We start from the raw sequence: 18,963 nt of genomic DNA on the forward strand, positions 1-18,963 counted from the left end.
GTTTTACCCCAATAATAAATGCACACCAGAAGTAAAATCTGGAAACTTTCGATTTTTGACAAGAAGTCAATTCGGCAGAGCGGTATATATTAGATAGGGTCACGGCCTAAAGGTAAAAAAAATTGATGCGATCACCCCCCAGTTTTGTAGCATATTCGAAGACAATTTCAGAACACCAAAACTTTTTTTCGTGCACCCTACGACCCCCCGAAAACGAAAGTGATTGTTAGAATTTTCAAACAGTAGGCTCTCAAATTGTTCTAGCAAAAACACATGCACTTTGCATAACGCAGAAAATGCCGTAGTGCAAACAAAGAAATTTACAGATAAACAGGTTTTGTGTTCTAGATGCCTTATAAATTAATTTCGTAGATGTGAATAACGATGTGCATGTGGTTTCGAGATCTCACCCATTCACAAAACACGGACTGGAACGAGCAGAAGATGTGCTTCCCACACTGAAAAAAATATTCACCTAATATGGAAGATTATGCAACTTAAATTTTAGTACTCCAAATTTACGCAATGCTAAGGACAAAATTCTTTAAAACAATGACATTTTAATTAAAAGAAAGTTTATAATCCTTGCTTCAAAAATTTTTTCATTAAATTTAGGACACAAATCTTGAAATTTTGCCTCTCTCTGCTGAAGTTGTAGATCTTTGAAATAAGGCAAATTTTCCTTAAAATAAAGAAAAACATTTTTAATTTAAAGAAATCGTCTTTAACTCAACTGACATATTGAATTTTTAAATTTAAGATAAAAACGCTTCAAATATAGGCTAAGACTTATTTTAAGGATTTACATCTTTGGTTTAAAATTTTTTTAGCATTAAGAAAACTGTTTTTACTTTGAAGTACCTGGCATAATTTGGATTTTGAAATTGGAATTTGTTTCTACATAAATATCTTTATTAATAAAAACTCGATGAATGAGATCTGTATCCAATTTTAATTTTATTGATCCTACATTTAAAGCCAGGAAGGTCCGTAAAAAATGTCTTTGTTTTAAAAAAAGTCGCATCTTTGGCTCGGAATCAATATCAAAATCCTTAAGGGAAGGTCAAAATCTTTGGATCCAAGTAAACTAAAGCTATCGAATTTGGTTTTCTTTGATGGGAACCAATTCCCAATTGTGCAGTTTGTAAAGAAAAAAAACATAGTCAAAGAGGTCCGCTGAAAATGTTCATCTTTGATTGGCAACAAGAACTGAAACGGTAATAGTGTGGTCCGACAATGGTCGGTCTCCGCTCGTATTCATCGACCGTGGGGTCAAAATAAATGCTGAATATTACAAGGAAATGACAAATATTTCGGCCGCAGACCATGGACATTCCAAAAGGACTCGCATCGCACTCAGCTCGCATCAATCAAGAATGGCTTAAAAATAAGGTTCCTCGCTTTATTTCTGTTGCACAAGGACCATAACTTGACACTAACACCAAAAGTGTCACTCGATTCCTAAAAGTTTGAATATAAGCTCTACATCAGTTTTAAAATAAGGCTCGTTTTTAAACGGTACTGAGTACAGGGCTATTTTGAAAAACTCAAACATGTCTGTTTCTTCTTTTCTCTTTTTTATTTAATTTTCAAAGTTTATTTTATTTTATTATTATTTTGTTTGTATTTTTAGTTGTTTTTAAGTTGTTTTGTTTCTTGCTTTATTTATTTTTATTTTTTATTTTATAAATCTTCAGTTTTTGTTTCTTTTTTCTTTTCTAGGAGGTATCACAAGATTATAATGAAATTGATTTTGATAGTTCTGATTCGGTAGGTTTTTTGTTTTTATTTATTTTTTTTTCTTACCTTTATTTTCCATTATTTCTACTAAAATATTCCAATTGGTTTGTTTACCTTAAAATTACAGAAAATCAATGCATTTCAATGATTGGCCACAAATAAACTAAACTGAAGCTGAAAGCAAATTAAAAGAATCATCAATGCTTAAGGCTTTTATCCTATTTTTCTTTCAAAAAAAAAAAAAAATAATAATAATAATAACTATGACAAAAATCAGGCTTGGATTGGGTTTACATTTATAATTTGTTTAAGTTTAATCTCTTCAAATCAGTTCATCATCAAAAACAATAAAACAAGAACAGATTTGTCATAAACCATATTTACACATTTTTATAATTTTTCTCTTTTTAATTTTATTTATTATTTAATTAATTTGTTTTTGTGTGTTTTTTTTGTGTTTTCCTTTTTTTGGATATCAAAATTTTTTTAGTTTCTACATTTTGACGATGGATCCGGAGATTTATCTGATTATTGGGATAAAGTAAGTTATATTATTGTTTAATTTTTTTATTTTTATGTTCAAAATTTATTGGTTAATTGTATATAAACAAGTAAATACAGCAAGAAGTTCGGCCGGGCCGAAACTTAAATACCAAAATATAATATTGTCCTTTGAAAACTCTTCATCGTAGCGGGTTACTTGGTAATACATAAAATTTCAGGGGGGTTTTATGATGGACCGAAGACAAATTTAGAGATTCTACCTATGAAGACTAAAAAAGATTCTGGTTTTTTAGTTGAGTCTTAGAGGATTCATAAACAATAAAAAACTCATAAATCAATGGATTCTAAATAGAAGCTTAAAAAGTTAAATCGGGAAATTGGTCAGTATGGGGGCTATGCCAAAAAACATGGACCGATACACACCTATTTATGGTCCTAAAAACCTCTAGATTTCAAATTTCAAGGAATTTGAAAAAAAATACTACGTAAAAGAAGTAAAATCGGTAGATCGGACCGATACTCACATTTTCGGCACACTCCTTTATGGTCATTAAATACCTCTAGATTTCCAATTTAAGGCAAATTGGATAAAAACTACGGTTTCTATAAGCCCAAGACCCCAAATCGGGAGGTTGGTTTAAGTGGGGACCATATCAAAACCCGGACCGATGAAGCCCATCTTCAAATTTGACCTGCCTGCAAATAAAAAACAAACCTGGCCCAAATTTCGGGACCATAGCGTCATTATTGTAGCGCCTTATAATTTCTATCTGAACAAGATAATATACTTTATATAGTCGAAAATCGATATTTCGATGGGTTACAAACGGAATGACAAACTTATTACACACCCATCACCATTCTATCGTGGTGGGTATAATGGCTTTGTGTCAATATGTTTTTTTTTTTTTTTTTTTTTTTTTTTTTTTTTTGTAATCAATATTTTCAAATATATCTTAGAAAAATTTAGCCTAGACATTTTCCATAAATCAATTTGTCATCGGTCTGTTAAATTTCTATAAATCAATATAGTTTATTCAAGTTTATTTATAAACTTAATTTTAGTATGTCGACTATATGGACGTGTAACATGTCAATATTTGTTAGTGTTTAATTACTTATGCAATTAAATATGTAAATATTTATTTATTTTGTAGACCATGGTTAAAATTTTCTGTGTGTTATTTTATTTACAGGCCACAAGCATCTACGATGGCAGTGGTATGCCGCCACAACAAGCACAATTTCCACATGAAAGACGTGAGTATTTTAAACAATTATACTTTTCGCTAACTTTATATCATACATATGTTTGAAAGTATTTATCTATAATGGCATTTAATTAGTCGTTATTCTGCAAATTTTTTTATTACAAGCAATAATTGTCTATAAACAAATAAAAAAAACACGTATAGGGAACAATGTTGTGTTTTTTTTTATGAAGGTACAATAAATATCAGCAATGCGAAAACCTTCCTATTTTGGACAAAATATGGGAGATCGACCTACATGAACACCAACAAATTTTTAATCAGTAGTCTATTTTTTTCTTCGAAACGCTAGCGACATACCATATCACTGAGTCCTGCCACATTCTATGTTTAGCTCAATGACAAGGCACCAATTCTTATAGCCGAGTCCGAACGACGTTCCACATTGCGCTGAAGGCAACATGGGAAAATTGCTATTTCTCCATAAAGGGAGAACATAATGGACTCTGATAGTATGACCTTAAATGAGAATTAAAATTTTTAAAGATACGGACTTAATATTAGCTTTGTAGAAGTTTAGTCAAAATTTTATTTTATAGAAAAATTTAAAAAAATATATTCCTATAGAAACCATTGTCAAAATTTTATTCCTAGAGAAAATTTTTAAACAATTTTTAAAGATACGGACTAAATATTGACTTTGTAGAAAGTTTAGTCAAAATTTTATTTTATAGAAAAATTTAAAAAATATATTCCTATAGAAAGCATTGTCAAAATTTTATTCCTAGAGAAAATTTTTTAAAAATTTCTAAAGATACGGACTAAATATTGACTTTGTAGAAAGTTTAGTCCAAATTTTATTTTATAGAAAAATTGAAAAAAATATATTCCTATAGAAAGCATTGTCAAAATTTTATTCCTAGAGAAAAATTTGCAAAAAATTTTGATCCTACAGAAAATTTTGTTAAACTTTTATTATTATAGAAAATTTTTTCGAAAATTTATTTTTTAGAAAATTTTGCCAAAATTGTATTATTATAGAAAGTTTTGTCAAAATATTATATTTTTATAGAAAATTTTGTCAACATTTTATTTTGGTGGAAAATTTTGTCAAAATTTTATTCCTATAGAAAATTTTGCGAAAATTTTATTATCATTAAAAATTTTGTTAAAATTTTATTTTTTTTTTTAAGAAAATTTTTCTAATATTTGATTATATAGAAAATTTTGATCATTGCTGTTGTTTTTGATTTCAGCTTAAAACCATGCATTGACTCAACTACAAGTGTAGCTAAACCAACAGAGGAAAAGAATGTTTGTCAAATTTATTTGGACAAAGCCCTATAGACTGCAAGATGGTTGGATGGACGCACGTTTCGGAATTATCACATTCCTCATCAGCATCCTCTACTTGCAGCAAAACTATCAACCAATTATCAGAATAAATTCAGGCAGCTCATTAAACCCAAAAGTAAACCAAACTTGAACCTTCCGAAAAAAGGTTTTACATGATAGCCGGTTATTGCCGAAATACATTCGTACAAACATATCTCTTTTCCTTTGCCACCGTCAAATCATCGATTTGAGTGCAGTTGGCTGGGTTTATTTTGAGCGTGCTTCCTCTTTTTTTCATTCGTTTGGTTATTGTTGTTTTTTTTTTTTCTTTTAATCATTGTTGGTGTCTTTGATTTCAGCTAAAAACCATGCATTGACTAAACTCAAATTTATTTGGACAAAGCCCTATAGACTGCAAGATGGTTGGATGGACGCACAAGTCTATAGGGCTTTGCCCAAATAAATTTGACAAACATTCTTTTCCTCTGTTGGTTAAGCTACACTTGTAGTTTAGTCAATGCATGGTTTTAAGCTGAAATCAAAAACAACAACAATGATTAAAAGAAAAAAACCAACAATAACAAAACAAAACGAATGAAAAAAATAGAAAATTTTGTTAAAATTTTATGTTTATAACAAAAATGTCAAAATTTTATTCCTATAGAAAATTTTGCGAAAATTTTATTTCTATAGAAAAAATTTTATTGTTATAGAAAACTTTGTCAAAATTGTATTATTATATGTATTTTTTTATAGAAAATCTTGTCAAAATTTGATTTTTGTAGAAATTTTTGTCAACAGAAAATTTTGTTAAAATTTTATATTTATAGAAAATTTTGCCAACATTTTATTATTATAAAAAATTTTGTATTACTTTGATTTCTAGAAAAAAATGTCAACATTTGATTTCTGTAGAAAATATTGTCATAACTTTATTTCTGTAGAAAATTTTTGATGTACCTATTATGTGGAGAGGAATGTTTTCCAAAATCTACCAAAACATCAAGAATAATACCATGCTTCCAAACAGTAACACATCCACCAGTTTTGGTAGAATTCTGCCAGCTATGGCAACCGTGTCAAGAAATTTTACTTTTATAGAAAATTTTGCCAAAATTGTATTATTATGGACAATTTTGTCAAAAATTTTTTTCTGTAGAAAATTCTGTCAACATTTAATTTTTTATAGAAAATTTTGTCAAAATTAAATTTTTATAGAAAATTTTATTATTATAGAAAATTTTGTAAAAATTTTACTTCTGTAGAAAAATTTTAAAAATTTTATTTCTATAAAAAATTTTTGAAGAACCTCTTAACATAGGTGGAGATTCCTCTCCACCTATAAGGTTCTAACAAAACATCAACTACCAATCTAGCAAACAATAAAAATCCACCATTTTCGGTAGAATTCTGTATATAAATATGGACCGATATGTGTCAATTTATACACGGTATTTATGGAACATATACTGATATCACATAACGCGATTGGATAAAATTCGGTTCGGGACATCAAATCTGGTACCATTTTATATAGGGGCTATATATAATTATTAACCGATATAGAGTAATTTATGTAAAGATGTTAGGATGATCTACTAATGTCACTTACAAAAATTTTAACCGGATACGATGAAGTGTGATCTTTAAGGAGATTCCAGAAATCAAATCAGAGGGTCTGGGTATTTCTTATTTTTTATCTTTAATCCAAAGGTTCAATATCTCAATAAATTTAAAGATTATTTTCTTTAAATCAAAAATGTTTTTTTTCTTTAAGGGAAATTTGCTTTACATAAAAAAGTACGATTTTAATTTCAAAGATTCGTATCCTAAATCTAAAGAAAACAATTTTTAAGTAAAGATTTTGGACCTCACTTTAATTAAAATATCCTTGTCTTTGAGAAGATCGACTCAGAATAGGTCTAGTTTTTGGGGTCCGAGGCCATTATTTCGATGTGTGCAAACAGAATGACAAAGTAATCTTATGGTGGAGGATGGTGGACAGAAATATAAAATCGAACAACACTCACTGATACCAAGTATATAAGGGCAAAAGTTCGTCCTTATGCTGAATCTTATGTTTCCTTTACCATAGATTTGGGGACCTGCGAGTAAATATTAAGTTGATATTTTGTTTCGTTGGGAAGTTAGCATGATTTCTACAGACGGACGGACGTTAGATTGACACAGATTTTCACTACGACAAAGAATATGTGAGATCCGAGACTTGCATTTTGATGTGTGACAAACGGAATGACTAGGGTACACTGAAAAAAATATTTACGTGCTATTAAAGATTATTCAACCTCAATTTTAGGACGTGCAATTTATACACTTTTAAGGACAAATTTCTTTGAAATAATCAAATTTTAATTAAAAGAAAGTTTATAATCTTTGCTTCAAAATTTTTTTCATTAAATTTAGGACACACATTTTGAAAATGTGTGTCCCTTTGTTAAAGTTGCATGTCTTTAAACTAAGGAAATTTTTCCTTAAAAAAAGAAACACATTTTTGATTAAATTAACTGAAGTATTGAATCTTTAGATTTAAGATAAAAACGCTTCAAATATAGGCTACGATTTATTTTGAGGATTTAGTATCTTTGGTTAAAAGTTTTTTTTTTTGGAAGTAAGAAAATATTTTTTACTTCGAAGTATCTGACATAATTTGGATTCTTAAACTGGCATTTGTTTGTACGTGACCAGCTTTAGTAATAGAATGAAAATTCGATAAATGAGATCTGTATCCTAATATTAATTTTATAGATCCTAGATTTAAAGGAATATAGGTCGCAAAAAAATTTCCTTATTTCAAAGAACCCGCATCTTTGGCTCGGAATCAATACCAAAATCCTTAAAGAAATGTCAAAATCTTTGGATCCAAGTAATTTTTTTTTTTTTGAGTGTAGTACAGCCTCATTTTATGGCGGATTCTGTAAACTGATGAAATCATTACCTTTGGTGTCACAAAATTGGTTGATAGTTTTGCTGCAAGTAGAGGATGCTGATGAGGAATGTGGTAATTCCGAAACAGCTGTACATCCAACCATCTTGCAGTCTATAGGGCTTTGCCCAAATAAATTTGACAAGCATACTTTTCCTCTGTTGGTTAAGCTACACTTGTAGTTTAGTCAATGCATGGCTTTAAGCTGAGAACAAAAACAACAATAAAAATTTTATTTCTACAGAAAATTTTGTCAAAATTTTATTTCTATAGCAAATTTTGTCAAAATTTTATTTCTATAGAAAAATTTGTCAAAATTTTATTTCTTTAGAAAATTTTGTCAAACTGAATTATTTACGTATTTAATCGGCCTTTTTTTGTTTAATATATACCCCGTATGGACTAACTTACAATTGAGAACACGGTGTTAAGAAATTTTAAGATACCTTACAATTGGTTTTTGTGAACTTGATTTTAGGAAGCAAATTTTAAGTTTTCGCTTTTTCAGCTTTTTTTCTTCATTTGTTATCAAAGTCCTTTAAAAACGAGTTAACGACTACTTGATTTTCCAAACTAAGACTCAACTTCCAGTAGAAATTATGCTATGTTTCAAGTAAAAAACGTTTTTAAAATAAAGTGCTGAAAAATCTGTCGTATATTTTAATGATTTTTTGTTTATAGTCAAGAAGCAAAAAGACAACAAATGTAAAGACAATTTCATTAAATTTAAAGAATTTTTCTGAATTATTAAAGTCGAATTGTTCTTAGCCCAAACACTTTTTCTTTCATGTTATGATACCCACGTTTAAGTGAAATCACTTAATGATAAGGACAGTACGACTTCATTGAAAAATGTATCGACTTTTGGACAAGGAAAAAACTTTATATTAGAGATGTGCATCTTCTATGCTAAGCTAAATTTACATTCGTATTTTAAAGACATGAAATCTTTGACCTCACGACAATATTTTTTTCAGTGTGGGCATATCCAAATGTTTGCCAATACATATTTTTTTAATATCTGAAATACTTTCGGTTACATTTGAAAATAAAATAACAATTCTCAATGAATCAAACGAATCATTTAGTTCATGATGGAAATAAAATTTATTGCTTAAAACAAATAGTCAATTTACCGACACATACATTGGCACATAACATTATTCCACAAGCCCCGTGATATAAATTCCCAGTTTTTTCAATAAAAATTCACATGGCCTCGTGTATCGAATTTTTCCCCATTTGATTATTTACATAAATCTTAAAATGTTTACCATATATATGGCAATGAGAAATGAAGCAAATTATACTGTTGATAGTTATATAAACACCCACACATATACAGTCGTGATTGCATATTTTTACGTATGTATGTTATGTGTGTTTGGAAAATAAATTCGTAAAAGAAAAATATCCATCAATATAGATTGTATTAAATGCAGGGCGTAGAATCATGGGCTTAAATATGTAGAAACTCCTTTAAAGGGTAGAGCTATAACAGAAATTGCATTAAATTCCCAGTAGATAGGATAAAACAAGTATATACGGCCGTAAGTTCGGCCAGGCCGAATCTTATATACCCTCCACCATGGATTGCGTAGAAACTTCTACGAAAGACTATCATCCACAATCGAATTACTTGGATTGTGGTATCTTAAAACTTCTTAACATCGTTTTCTAAATTGTGAGTTAGTCCATACGTGGTATATATTAGACAAAAAAGTTATGTATAGGTAAGTCTACAAATAATTATGAATCGACATGGACTTTTGTACGGTACGTAGAGAGCCAGAATTAAAATATGGGGGTCGCTTATATGGGGGCTATATAGAATTATAAAATTTCAACTGACTCGGATGGAATTTCAACTGACTCGGATGAAATTTGCTTATCCAAGAGGCTCCAAAACCAAATCTCGGGATCGGTTTATATGGGGGCTATATATGATTATGGACTGATATGGGCCATTTTTGGCATGGTTGTTAAATATCGTATACTACCACACGTACCAAATATCAACCAGATCGGATGAATTTTGCTTCTTCAAAAGGCACCAGAGGTCAAATCTGGGGATCGGTTTATATGGGGGCTATATATAATTATGGACGGATATGAACCAATTCCTGCTTGGTTGTTTGATACCATATAAAGGGTGATACGGTCAATATAAACTTGACGTATTTCTTTCAATTTTGTATTTAAAAAACCTGAACACCCCTCATTTTGAAGGTGTGTGTGTAGAATGTTGCTCCTATTCTGATTTTGGAATTCCCTCTTCAGTTGTCAAAATGCCGTCCAAGCAAGAGGAGCAGAGTATCAAAATTTTGCTCGCGCATCGCGAAAATCCGAGCTACTCGCACGCAAAGCTGGCAAAATCGCTAAAAGTTGCCAAATCAACCGTTACAAATGTAATTAAAGTGTTTGGAGAACGTTTGTCGACAGCCAGGAAGTCTGGATCGGGGGGAAATCGAAAACCGGAAGCCACTGAGACGACAAAGAGAGTTGCCGGTAGTTTCAAGCGAAACCCTAACATCTCTCTCCGAGATGCCGCAAATAAGCTGGGTGTATCGTCTACAACCGTAGTGACAACTACAAGATAGTGACTCCAAATCGCGATGATAAACAAACTACGACGGCCAAAGCGCGATCCCGGAGGCTGTACACGACGATGCTGACGAAGTTTGACTGCGTGGTAATGGACGACGAAACCTACGCCAAAGCCGACTACAAGCAGCTTCCGGGACAGGAGTTTTATACGGCAAAAGGAAGGGGAAAGGTAGCAGATATTTTCTAGCACATAAAACTGTCAAAATTCGCAAAGAAATATCTGGTTTGGCAAGCCATATGTACCTGTGGCTTGAAAAGCAGCATTTTCATAGCTTCCGAGACTGTCAACCAAGAAATTTACGTGAAAGAGTGTTTGAATAAACGTATGCTGTCTTTCCTTAAGAAACACGGTTGTTCCGTACTGTTTTGGCCGGATTTGGCATCTTGCCATTACGGTAAAAAGGCCATGGAGTGGTACGCCGCCAACAACGTGCAGGTGGTTCCCAAGGACAAGAACCCTCCCAACACGCCAGAGCTCCGCCCAATTGAGAAATACTGGGCTATTGTCAAGCGGAACCTAAAGAAGACCAAAAAACTGCTAAGGACGAGCAGCAGTTCAAGGCAAACTGGCTTTCTGCGGCGAAGAAGGTGGACAAGGTGGCTGTACAAAATCTGATGGCAGGTGTCAAGCGTGAGGCCCGGCAATTCGGATTTGGAAAAGCGAAAGCCTAACTTAATATTTTTCCTGAATTTTATACTAATTGAACTTGAAAAAGAAATTTAATTTGATTTTTTATATAAACGATTTCACCGATTTACACGCGTTTTTCGCGTTGACCAAATTTTGACCGTATCACCCTTTACTAACATCACGTACCAAATTTCAACCGAATCGGATGAATTTTGCTGTTCCAAGGGGCTCCGGAGGTCAAATCTGGGATCGGTTTATATGGGGCCTATATATATACTTATTGACCGATTTCGACCAATTGTTGCATGGGTGTTTGAGGCCATATATTAACACCACGTACCAAATTTCAACTGAATCAGATGAATTTCGGTCTTCCAAGAGGCTCCGGAGGTCAAATCTGGTGATCGGTTTATATGGGGGCTATATATAATTATGGACCGATGTGGACCAATTTTTGCGTGGTCAGTAGAGACCATATGCTAACACCATGTACAAAATTTCAACCGGGACGGATAAAATTTGCTTCTCTTAAAAGCTCCGCAAGTCAAATCGGGGGATCGGTTTATATGGGGGCTATATGTAATTATGGACCGATGTGGAACAATTTTTGCATGGTTGTTAGAAACCATATACTAACATCACGTACAAAATTTCAGCCGGATCGGATGAAATTTGCTTCTCTTAGAGCAATCGCAAGCCAAATTTGGGGGTCCGTTTATATGGGGGCTATACGTAAAAGTGGACTGATATGGCCCATTTGCAATACCATCCAACCTACACCCTCACAAAAAATCGCTTCTGTAACATATACTCCCAAATATATTTTGCTTCAAGCATATACATTTTTGGGTATTGCCCAAATATTTATATATTTGATCTCTTCCAATATATAATATGTTTGAAAGCATATTGGTCTAAACAATATATGTTTGGGTTGTGTAAGTTCCAAACATTTTGTATTTTTGCATCCAAATTCAATAATGTTGTCTTCCAAAAAACAATATGTTATTATGTGAACATATAATATGTTTGGTAGCATTTTGCACCCAAAAATATTATATGCTTAAAAAAATTCTCCCAAACAATATTGTGCTCAAAATTTTATTTATTTATTTATATATTTACAATCATAATGAATTATGAAAATAAACAGGTAATATAGGTGCTAACAACATAGGTTTTCGACCTGAATGCTCAACATTTTGTTTCTGCCTAATTGTATATTCCCCCACATCTTTCTCACTTCCACGAGATTTTTTAGTTCTTAGCACCTTTTTCTGTAATACAAACATTGTAGAAGAAATTATTCAATTTTATGATTTTTTTTATTTTAATTTTACCATTTGCCGGACGGGGATTCGAAAAGCGGACCACACAGTTTGTAAGGATCAAAGAAGTAGCTGATCAATTGCCCAAGGAAAAATAAAATGTTAATTTTGTAATAACAAGCAACAACCACCAACTTAATTCAATATCGCTCCCTGTTAAATAGCGCTCCAAGCTACTAAACACATATATGTTTATAGGCTATTTCTAAATTAATATATGTTTGCATCCAAGCATATTATATTTACAAACATTTTATGTCCCAAACATAATATGTTCTAACATATTAACATATATGTCCCAAACATGTTATGCTAGTTTATGAACATTATATGCTTGCACTCAAAAATATTGTGTTTAAAAATGTGTGTTCCAAACATATAATGTTTATAGCCAAACATATGAAAAACAGTCTTTTTCATCCCTGTACATCAATAACAAATACTTGTGCCAAGTTTCAAGTCGTTAGCTTGTTTCGGTCGGAAGTTAGCGTGATTTTAACAGACCGACGGACGGACGGACATGCTCAGATCGACTCAGAATTTCACCACGACCCAGAATATATATACATTATGGGGTCTTAGAGCAATATTTCGATGTGTTATAAAAGGGAATGACAAAGTTAATATACCCCCATCCTATGGTGGAGGGTATTAAAAGAAAGACTAAAGAAGGGCGGGACCGACTATATTCTACTCTGCATCATTCTGTTGACTGAATCTTTTTCTTATATGGTTTATATTTCCATATAAATATATTTAAATCTGGACCAATTTGGACAAAATGTTGTAGATTCTACTAAATCACTAGACTTTAAATTGGAATCGGCTAATATCCTGGGGCGAAGTACAATGGTAGTTAAAAACAAATATATACTGTCCTTAGTTCAGCCAAGCCGAAAAAACAAATTGTTCTGATTCAATCACGAAATTAATTGATCCAATTAATTTTTTAACTGAAAAGTCTTCAATCACAAAAATGATGGTATCAATTAAAAAATTAAGTGAAAGTCAATTAAAAAACTAATTGATGCAATAAAAAAAATTAATTAATACTATTAATTTTTGTTTAAATTAAAAAACTTTGTTGAATCAATTAAATTTTTAATTGAATATATATTAAAACTCAATTAAGATTTTAATTTTAAAAGTTTACTATGAAAATTGAATTCCACAAAGCGTTGTTAAAACTTGAATAATTTAATGCTCTGGTGTACTTTTTACCTACAAGAAGCAAGTATATACGGCCGTAAGTTCGGCCATGCCGAATTTATATACCCTCCACCATGGATTGCGTAGAAACTTCTACTAAAGACTATCATGCACAACCGAATTAGATGGACCACAAATAGGTGTGCCAAAAATGGTGCCTATGGGTCCATGTTTTGGTATAGCCCTCATATAGACCGAACTCCCGAGTATACATCTTGGGCTTGTGGAAACAGTGGTTTTTATCTGATTGGTTTGAAATTGGAAGTCTAGACGTATTTTTTGATCACAAATAGGTGTGTCGAAAACGGTGTGTATCGGTCCATGTATAGTCAGAAATTGGAAATCTAGACGTATTTTCTGACCACAAATAGGTGTGTCGAAAACGGTGTGAATCGGTCCATGTTTTGGTATAGCCCCCATATAGCCCGCAATTTTTATCCGATTTACTTGAAATTAAAAATCTAGAGGTATTTTGTGTCCATAAAAAGGTGTGCGGAATATGATGTGTATCGGACCAAGGCTTAGTTTAGCCTCCATATAGCCCTTTCTCACGATTTGACTTCTTGAGACATCCGAACTTTTATCCGAGTTGTCTGAAATTCAAAATTGAAAGGCATCTTGGGTTCACAAATAAGTGTGCCGAATATGGTGAGCATCGGTTCATGGTTTTGTATAGCCCCCATGTAGCCCGATTTCCCGATTTGACTTCATGGGCTTCGAGACACCGCAGTTTTTATTCGATTTACCTGAAATTCAAAATCTGGCGATATTTCCACACACAAGTAAGCCGAATATAGGGCGTATCGATCGATTTTGATATATCCCACATATAAACCGATCTAGCGATTTGACTTCGCGACACCGCAATTTTTATCCGATTTGCCCGAAATTCAAAATTTAGAAGTATTTTCGGTCCGTAAATAGGTGTAGCGAATATGGTGTGGATCGAGACATTTCCGTATAAATTCATCAGTGAATTCCTCGCAGAGGTAAGCGCTGATTGACTTTGACTTCCCATACAAAGCTGCTGAAAATTCAGCAGGATTTTTGCTGGGTTGTAAGTTAGTCCATACGAGTTATATATTAGACAAAAAAGGTATGTATAGGTAAGTCTACAAATAATTACGAATCGATATGGACTTTTGGACGGTACTTATAGAGCCAGAATTGAAATATGGCGGTCGGTTATACGGGGGCTATATACAATTATAAACATGATATGGACCAATTGTTGTGTGATTGAGGATAGATTTATCTGAGGGCTATATATAACTACAGACTGATATGGACCTAGTTAGGCATGGTTATTAATGGCCATATACTAGCACAATGTACCAAATTTCAACTGACTCAGGAGAAATTTGCTCCTCCAAGAGGCTCCGAAACCAAATCTCGGGATCGGTTTATATGGGGACTGTATATAATTATGGCCTGATATGTACCAATACCTGCATTGTTGTTAGAGACCATGTACTAATACCACGTACTAAATTTCAATCAGATCGGATGAATTTTGCTTCTCCAAAAGGCACCGGAGGTCAAATCTTGGGATCGATTTATATGGGGCTATATGAAATTACGGACCGATATAGACCAATTTTTGCATGGTTGTTAGAGACCATATACTAACACAATGTACCAATGTTTCGATGTGTTACAAACGGAATGACAAAGATAATATACCCCCCATGGGATGGTGGATGTCAGTGACCTTCAGTAAGGATATAAAAAAACAGCAATAACGCTACCGTTGATTGTTTTTCTAAATGGCCATGACTGCATTTTGAAATTACACTCACACTAGTATATGCTCTCTTGTACAATGTCTAAAAGAGCTAAACACACCACACATACATCAATGATTATACGGAAGGTGAAAAAGTAACACGTGTTGGTAACACCTTTTTGTTATTGTGTGGTAACGAAATGCAAACAGTCAACATTGAATGTTGACACACAGAGATGAAAAAAAAAAAACAATATTGCATATTCATGGAAAATGATGAGAACAAACGAATACATAGCTAGAACAATGTCAATCAAAGGATTGACAATAAATAACATCACAACAATGCATCATATTGCCAATGAAAAGAAATATGGGAAGTGTAGCAAAATACAGTGTGCACATAAGTATTGACACAACACCCTAAAAATATTTATTTTAAGCTCCATTAATGTTTTATAATTTAAATAAAAATGATCTAGATTCTTAATGCAGTTATAATTCAAACTAAAATATTTTTTAATATCAAATAACTTCATATCACTTTTAACATGTGGGTTTGAATTAAAATTGTTTGGTATGCCAATATTTATGTGCGCCACTGTATATACCTACATATTTTTTGGTAAATCAGTTGCAAAATTTCTATTTGGCTTTGTTATTAGGCACATCGCATTTGATTAAATATAACTCCCACATACAGAAACAAGTAAGGAAAGTCTAAAGTCGGGCGGGGCCGACTATATTATACCCTGCACCACCTTGTAGATCTAAATTTTCGATACGGGAAATATCACGGATGTGATATGTCAAATGTGTTGGGTGCTATATATAAAGGTTTGTCCCAAATACATACATTAAAATATCACTCGGTCTGGACAGAATTTGATAGAATTCCACAAAATCTATAGACTCAAAATTTAAGTCGGCACTAGGGTGGAACACAATGTTAGTAAAAAACAAGTAAGGAAAGTCTAAAGTCGGGCGGGGCCGACTATATTATACCCTACACCACTTTGTAGATCTAAATTTTCGATACCATATCACATCCGTCAAATGTGTTGAGGGCTATATATAACGGTTTGTCCCAAATACATATATTTAAATATCACTCGATCTGGACAGAATTTGATGGACTTCTACAAAATCTATAGACTCAAAATTTAAGTCGGCTAATGCACTAGGGCGGAACACAATGTTAGTACAAAAATATGGGAAACATTTAAATCTGAAGCAATTTTAAGGAAACTTCGCAAAAGTTTATTTATGATTTATCGCTCGATATATATATGTATTAGAAGTTTAGGAAAATTAGAGTCATTTTTACAACTTTTGGACTAAGCCGTGGCGATTTTACAATTAAAATGTTGGTATTTTGACCATTTTTGTCGAAATCAGAAAAACATATATATGGGAGCTATATCTAAATCTGAACCGATTTCAACCAAATTTGGCACGCATAGCTACAATGCTAGTTCTACTCCCTGTGCAAAATTTCAACTAAATCGGAGCAAAAAATTGGCCTCTGTGGTCATATGAGTGTAAATCGGGCGAAAGCTATATATGAGAGATATATCCAAATCTGAACCGATTTCAACCAAATTTGGCACGCATAGTTACAATGCTAATTCTACTCCCTGTGCAAAATTTCAACTAAATCGGAGTTAAAAATTGGCCTCTGTGGTCATATGAGTGTAAATCGGGCGAAAGCTATATATGGGAGATATATCCGAATCTGAACCGATTTCAACCAAATTTGGCACGCATAGTTACAATGCTATTTCTACTCCCTATGCAAAATTTCAACTAAATCGGAGCAAAAAATTGGCCTCTGTGGGCAAATGAGTATAAATCGGGCGAAAGCTATATATGGGAGCTATATCTAAATCTGAACCGATTTGGCTGATATTTTGCAGGTTTTTCGAGACACATAAAATATTCGGATGTACGGAATTTGAGGAAGATCGGTTGATATACACGCCAACTATGACCACATCGGTGAAAAATATATATGGGAGCTATATCTAAATCTGAACCGATTTTTTCCAAAATCAATAGGGATCGTCTTTGAGCCGAAACAGGACCAAATACCACATTTTAGGACAATCGGACTAAAACTGCGAGCTGTACTGTGCACACAAAAATACATCAACAGACAGACAGACGGACAGACAGACAGACAGACGGACAGACGGACAGACAGACAGACGGACATCGCTAAATCGACTCAGAATTTAATTCTAAGCCGATCCGTATACTAAAAGGTTGGTCTATGATTACTCCTTCTTGGCGTTACATACAAATGCACAAACTTATTATACCCTGTACCACAGTAGTGGTGAAGGGTATAAAAATATGGGAAACATTTAAATCTGAAGCAATTTTAAGGAAACTTCGCAAAAGTTTATTTATGATATATCGCGCGATATATATGTATTAGAAGTTTAGGAAAATTAGAGTCATTTTTATGACTTTTCGACTAAGCAGTGCCGATTTTACAAGGAAAATGTTGGTATTTTGACCATTTTTGTCGAAATCAGAAAAACATGTATATGGGAGCTATATCTAAATCTGAACCGATTTCAACCAAATTTGGCATGCATAGCTACAATGCTAATTCTACTCCCTGTGCAAAATTTCAACTAAATCGGAGCAAAAAATTGGCCTCTGTGGTCATATGAGAGTAAATCGGGGGAAAGCTAATATGGGAGATATATCCAAATCTGAACCGATTTCAACCAAATTTGGCACGCATAGTTACAATGCTAATTCTACTACCTGTGCAAAATTTCAACTAAATCGGAGTTAAAAATTGGCCTCTGTGGTCATATGAGTGTAAATCGGGCGAAAGCTATATATGGGAGATATATCCAAATCTGAACCGATTTCAACCAAATTTGGCACGCATAGTTACAATGCTAATTCTACTCCCTGTGCAAAATTTCAATTAAATCGGAGTTAAAAATTGGCCTCTGTGGTCATATGAGTGTAAATCGGGCGAAAGCTATATATGGGAGCTATATCTAAATCTGAACAGATTTGGCTGATATTTTACAAGTTTTTCGAGACTCATAAAATATTCGGACGTACGGAATTTGAGGAAGATCGGTTGATATACACGCCAATTATGACCAGATCGATGAAAATATATATGGCAGCTATATCTAAATCTGAACCGATTTTTTCCAAAATCAATAGGGATCGTCTTTGAGCCGAAACAGGACCCTATACTAAATTTTAGGACAATCGGACAAAAACTGCGAGCTGTACTTTGCACACAAAAATACATCAACAGACAGACAGACGGACAGACAGACAGACGGACATCGCTAAATCGACTCAGAATTTAATTCTAAGCCGATCCGTATACAAAAAGTTGGTCTATGATTACTCCTTCTTGGCGTTACATACAAATGCACAAACTTATTATACCCTGTACCACAGTAGTGTTGAAGGGTATAAAAATATAGGGTTTCATATACTAAGAATGTATACATAATATGAATGGAATTTTTAATATTATAAATGAAGTATACATATTTTTCGTCATTGCAAAATATGTACTTTTACATAATATATGCTAAAAACGTCATGTAACTTTGTTTTAGATTTTCCCCCTGATTCTTAATGCCTGCATAATTGGTCAAAATGTATCAACCCATTTACGAAAAATCGCCAGTCCAGCCAGTAAAGAACATAATTTTGTCATATTTATTTTATATTACTTA

General features: G+C 32.8%; 1 protein-coding gene across 6 annotated transcripts in view; it reads left to right on the forward strand.

Annotated features, from left to right (window-relative positions):
* Window positions 1–18,963, forward strand: part of Mp (collagen XV/XVIII-type protein multiplexin) — a 1,363,033-nt gene that overhangs the window by 771,011 nt on the left and 573,059 nt on the right. For 4 of the 6 annotated variants that reach the window (XM_075303610.1, XM_075303614.1, XM_075303611.1 and 1 more), the window contains 3 exons: window positions 1,723–1,770; window positions 2,231–2,281; window positions 3,441–3,504. In XM_075303610.1, coding sequence (XP_075159725.1) covers window positions 1,723–1,770; window positions 2,231–2,281; window positions 3,441–3,504 — 163 coding nt within the window. The remainder of the gene's footprint in view (window positions 1–1,722; window positions 1,771–2,230; window positions 2,282–3,440; window positions 3,505–18,963) is intronic. The other 2 variants (XM_075303615.1, XM_075303616.1) reach the window with 1 other exon arrangement.

Source organism: Haematobia irritans, chromosome 4 (assembly GCF_050003625.1).
Source record: "Haematobia irritans isolate KBUSLIRL chromosome 4, ASM5000362v1, whole genome shotgun sequence".
NCBI lineage: Eukaryota > Metazoa > Arthropoda > Insecta > Diptera > Muscidae > Haematobia > Haematobia irritans.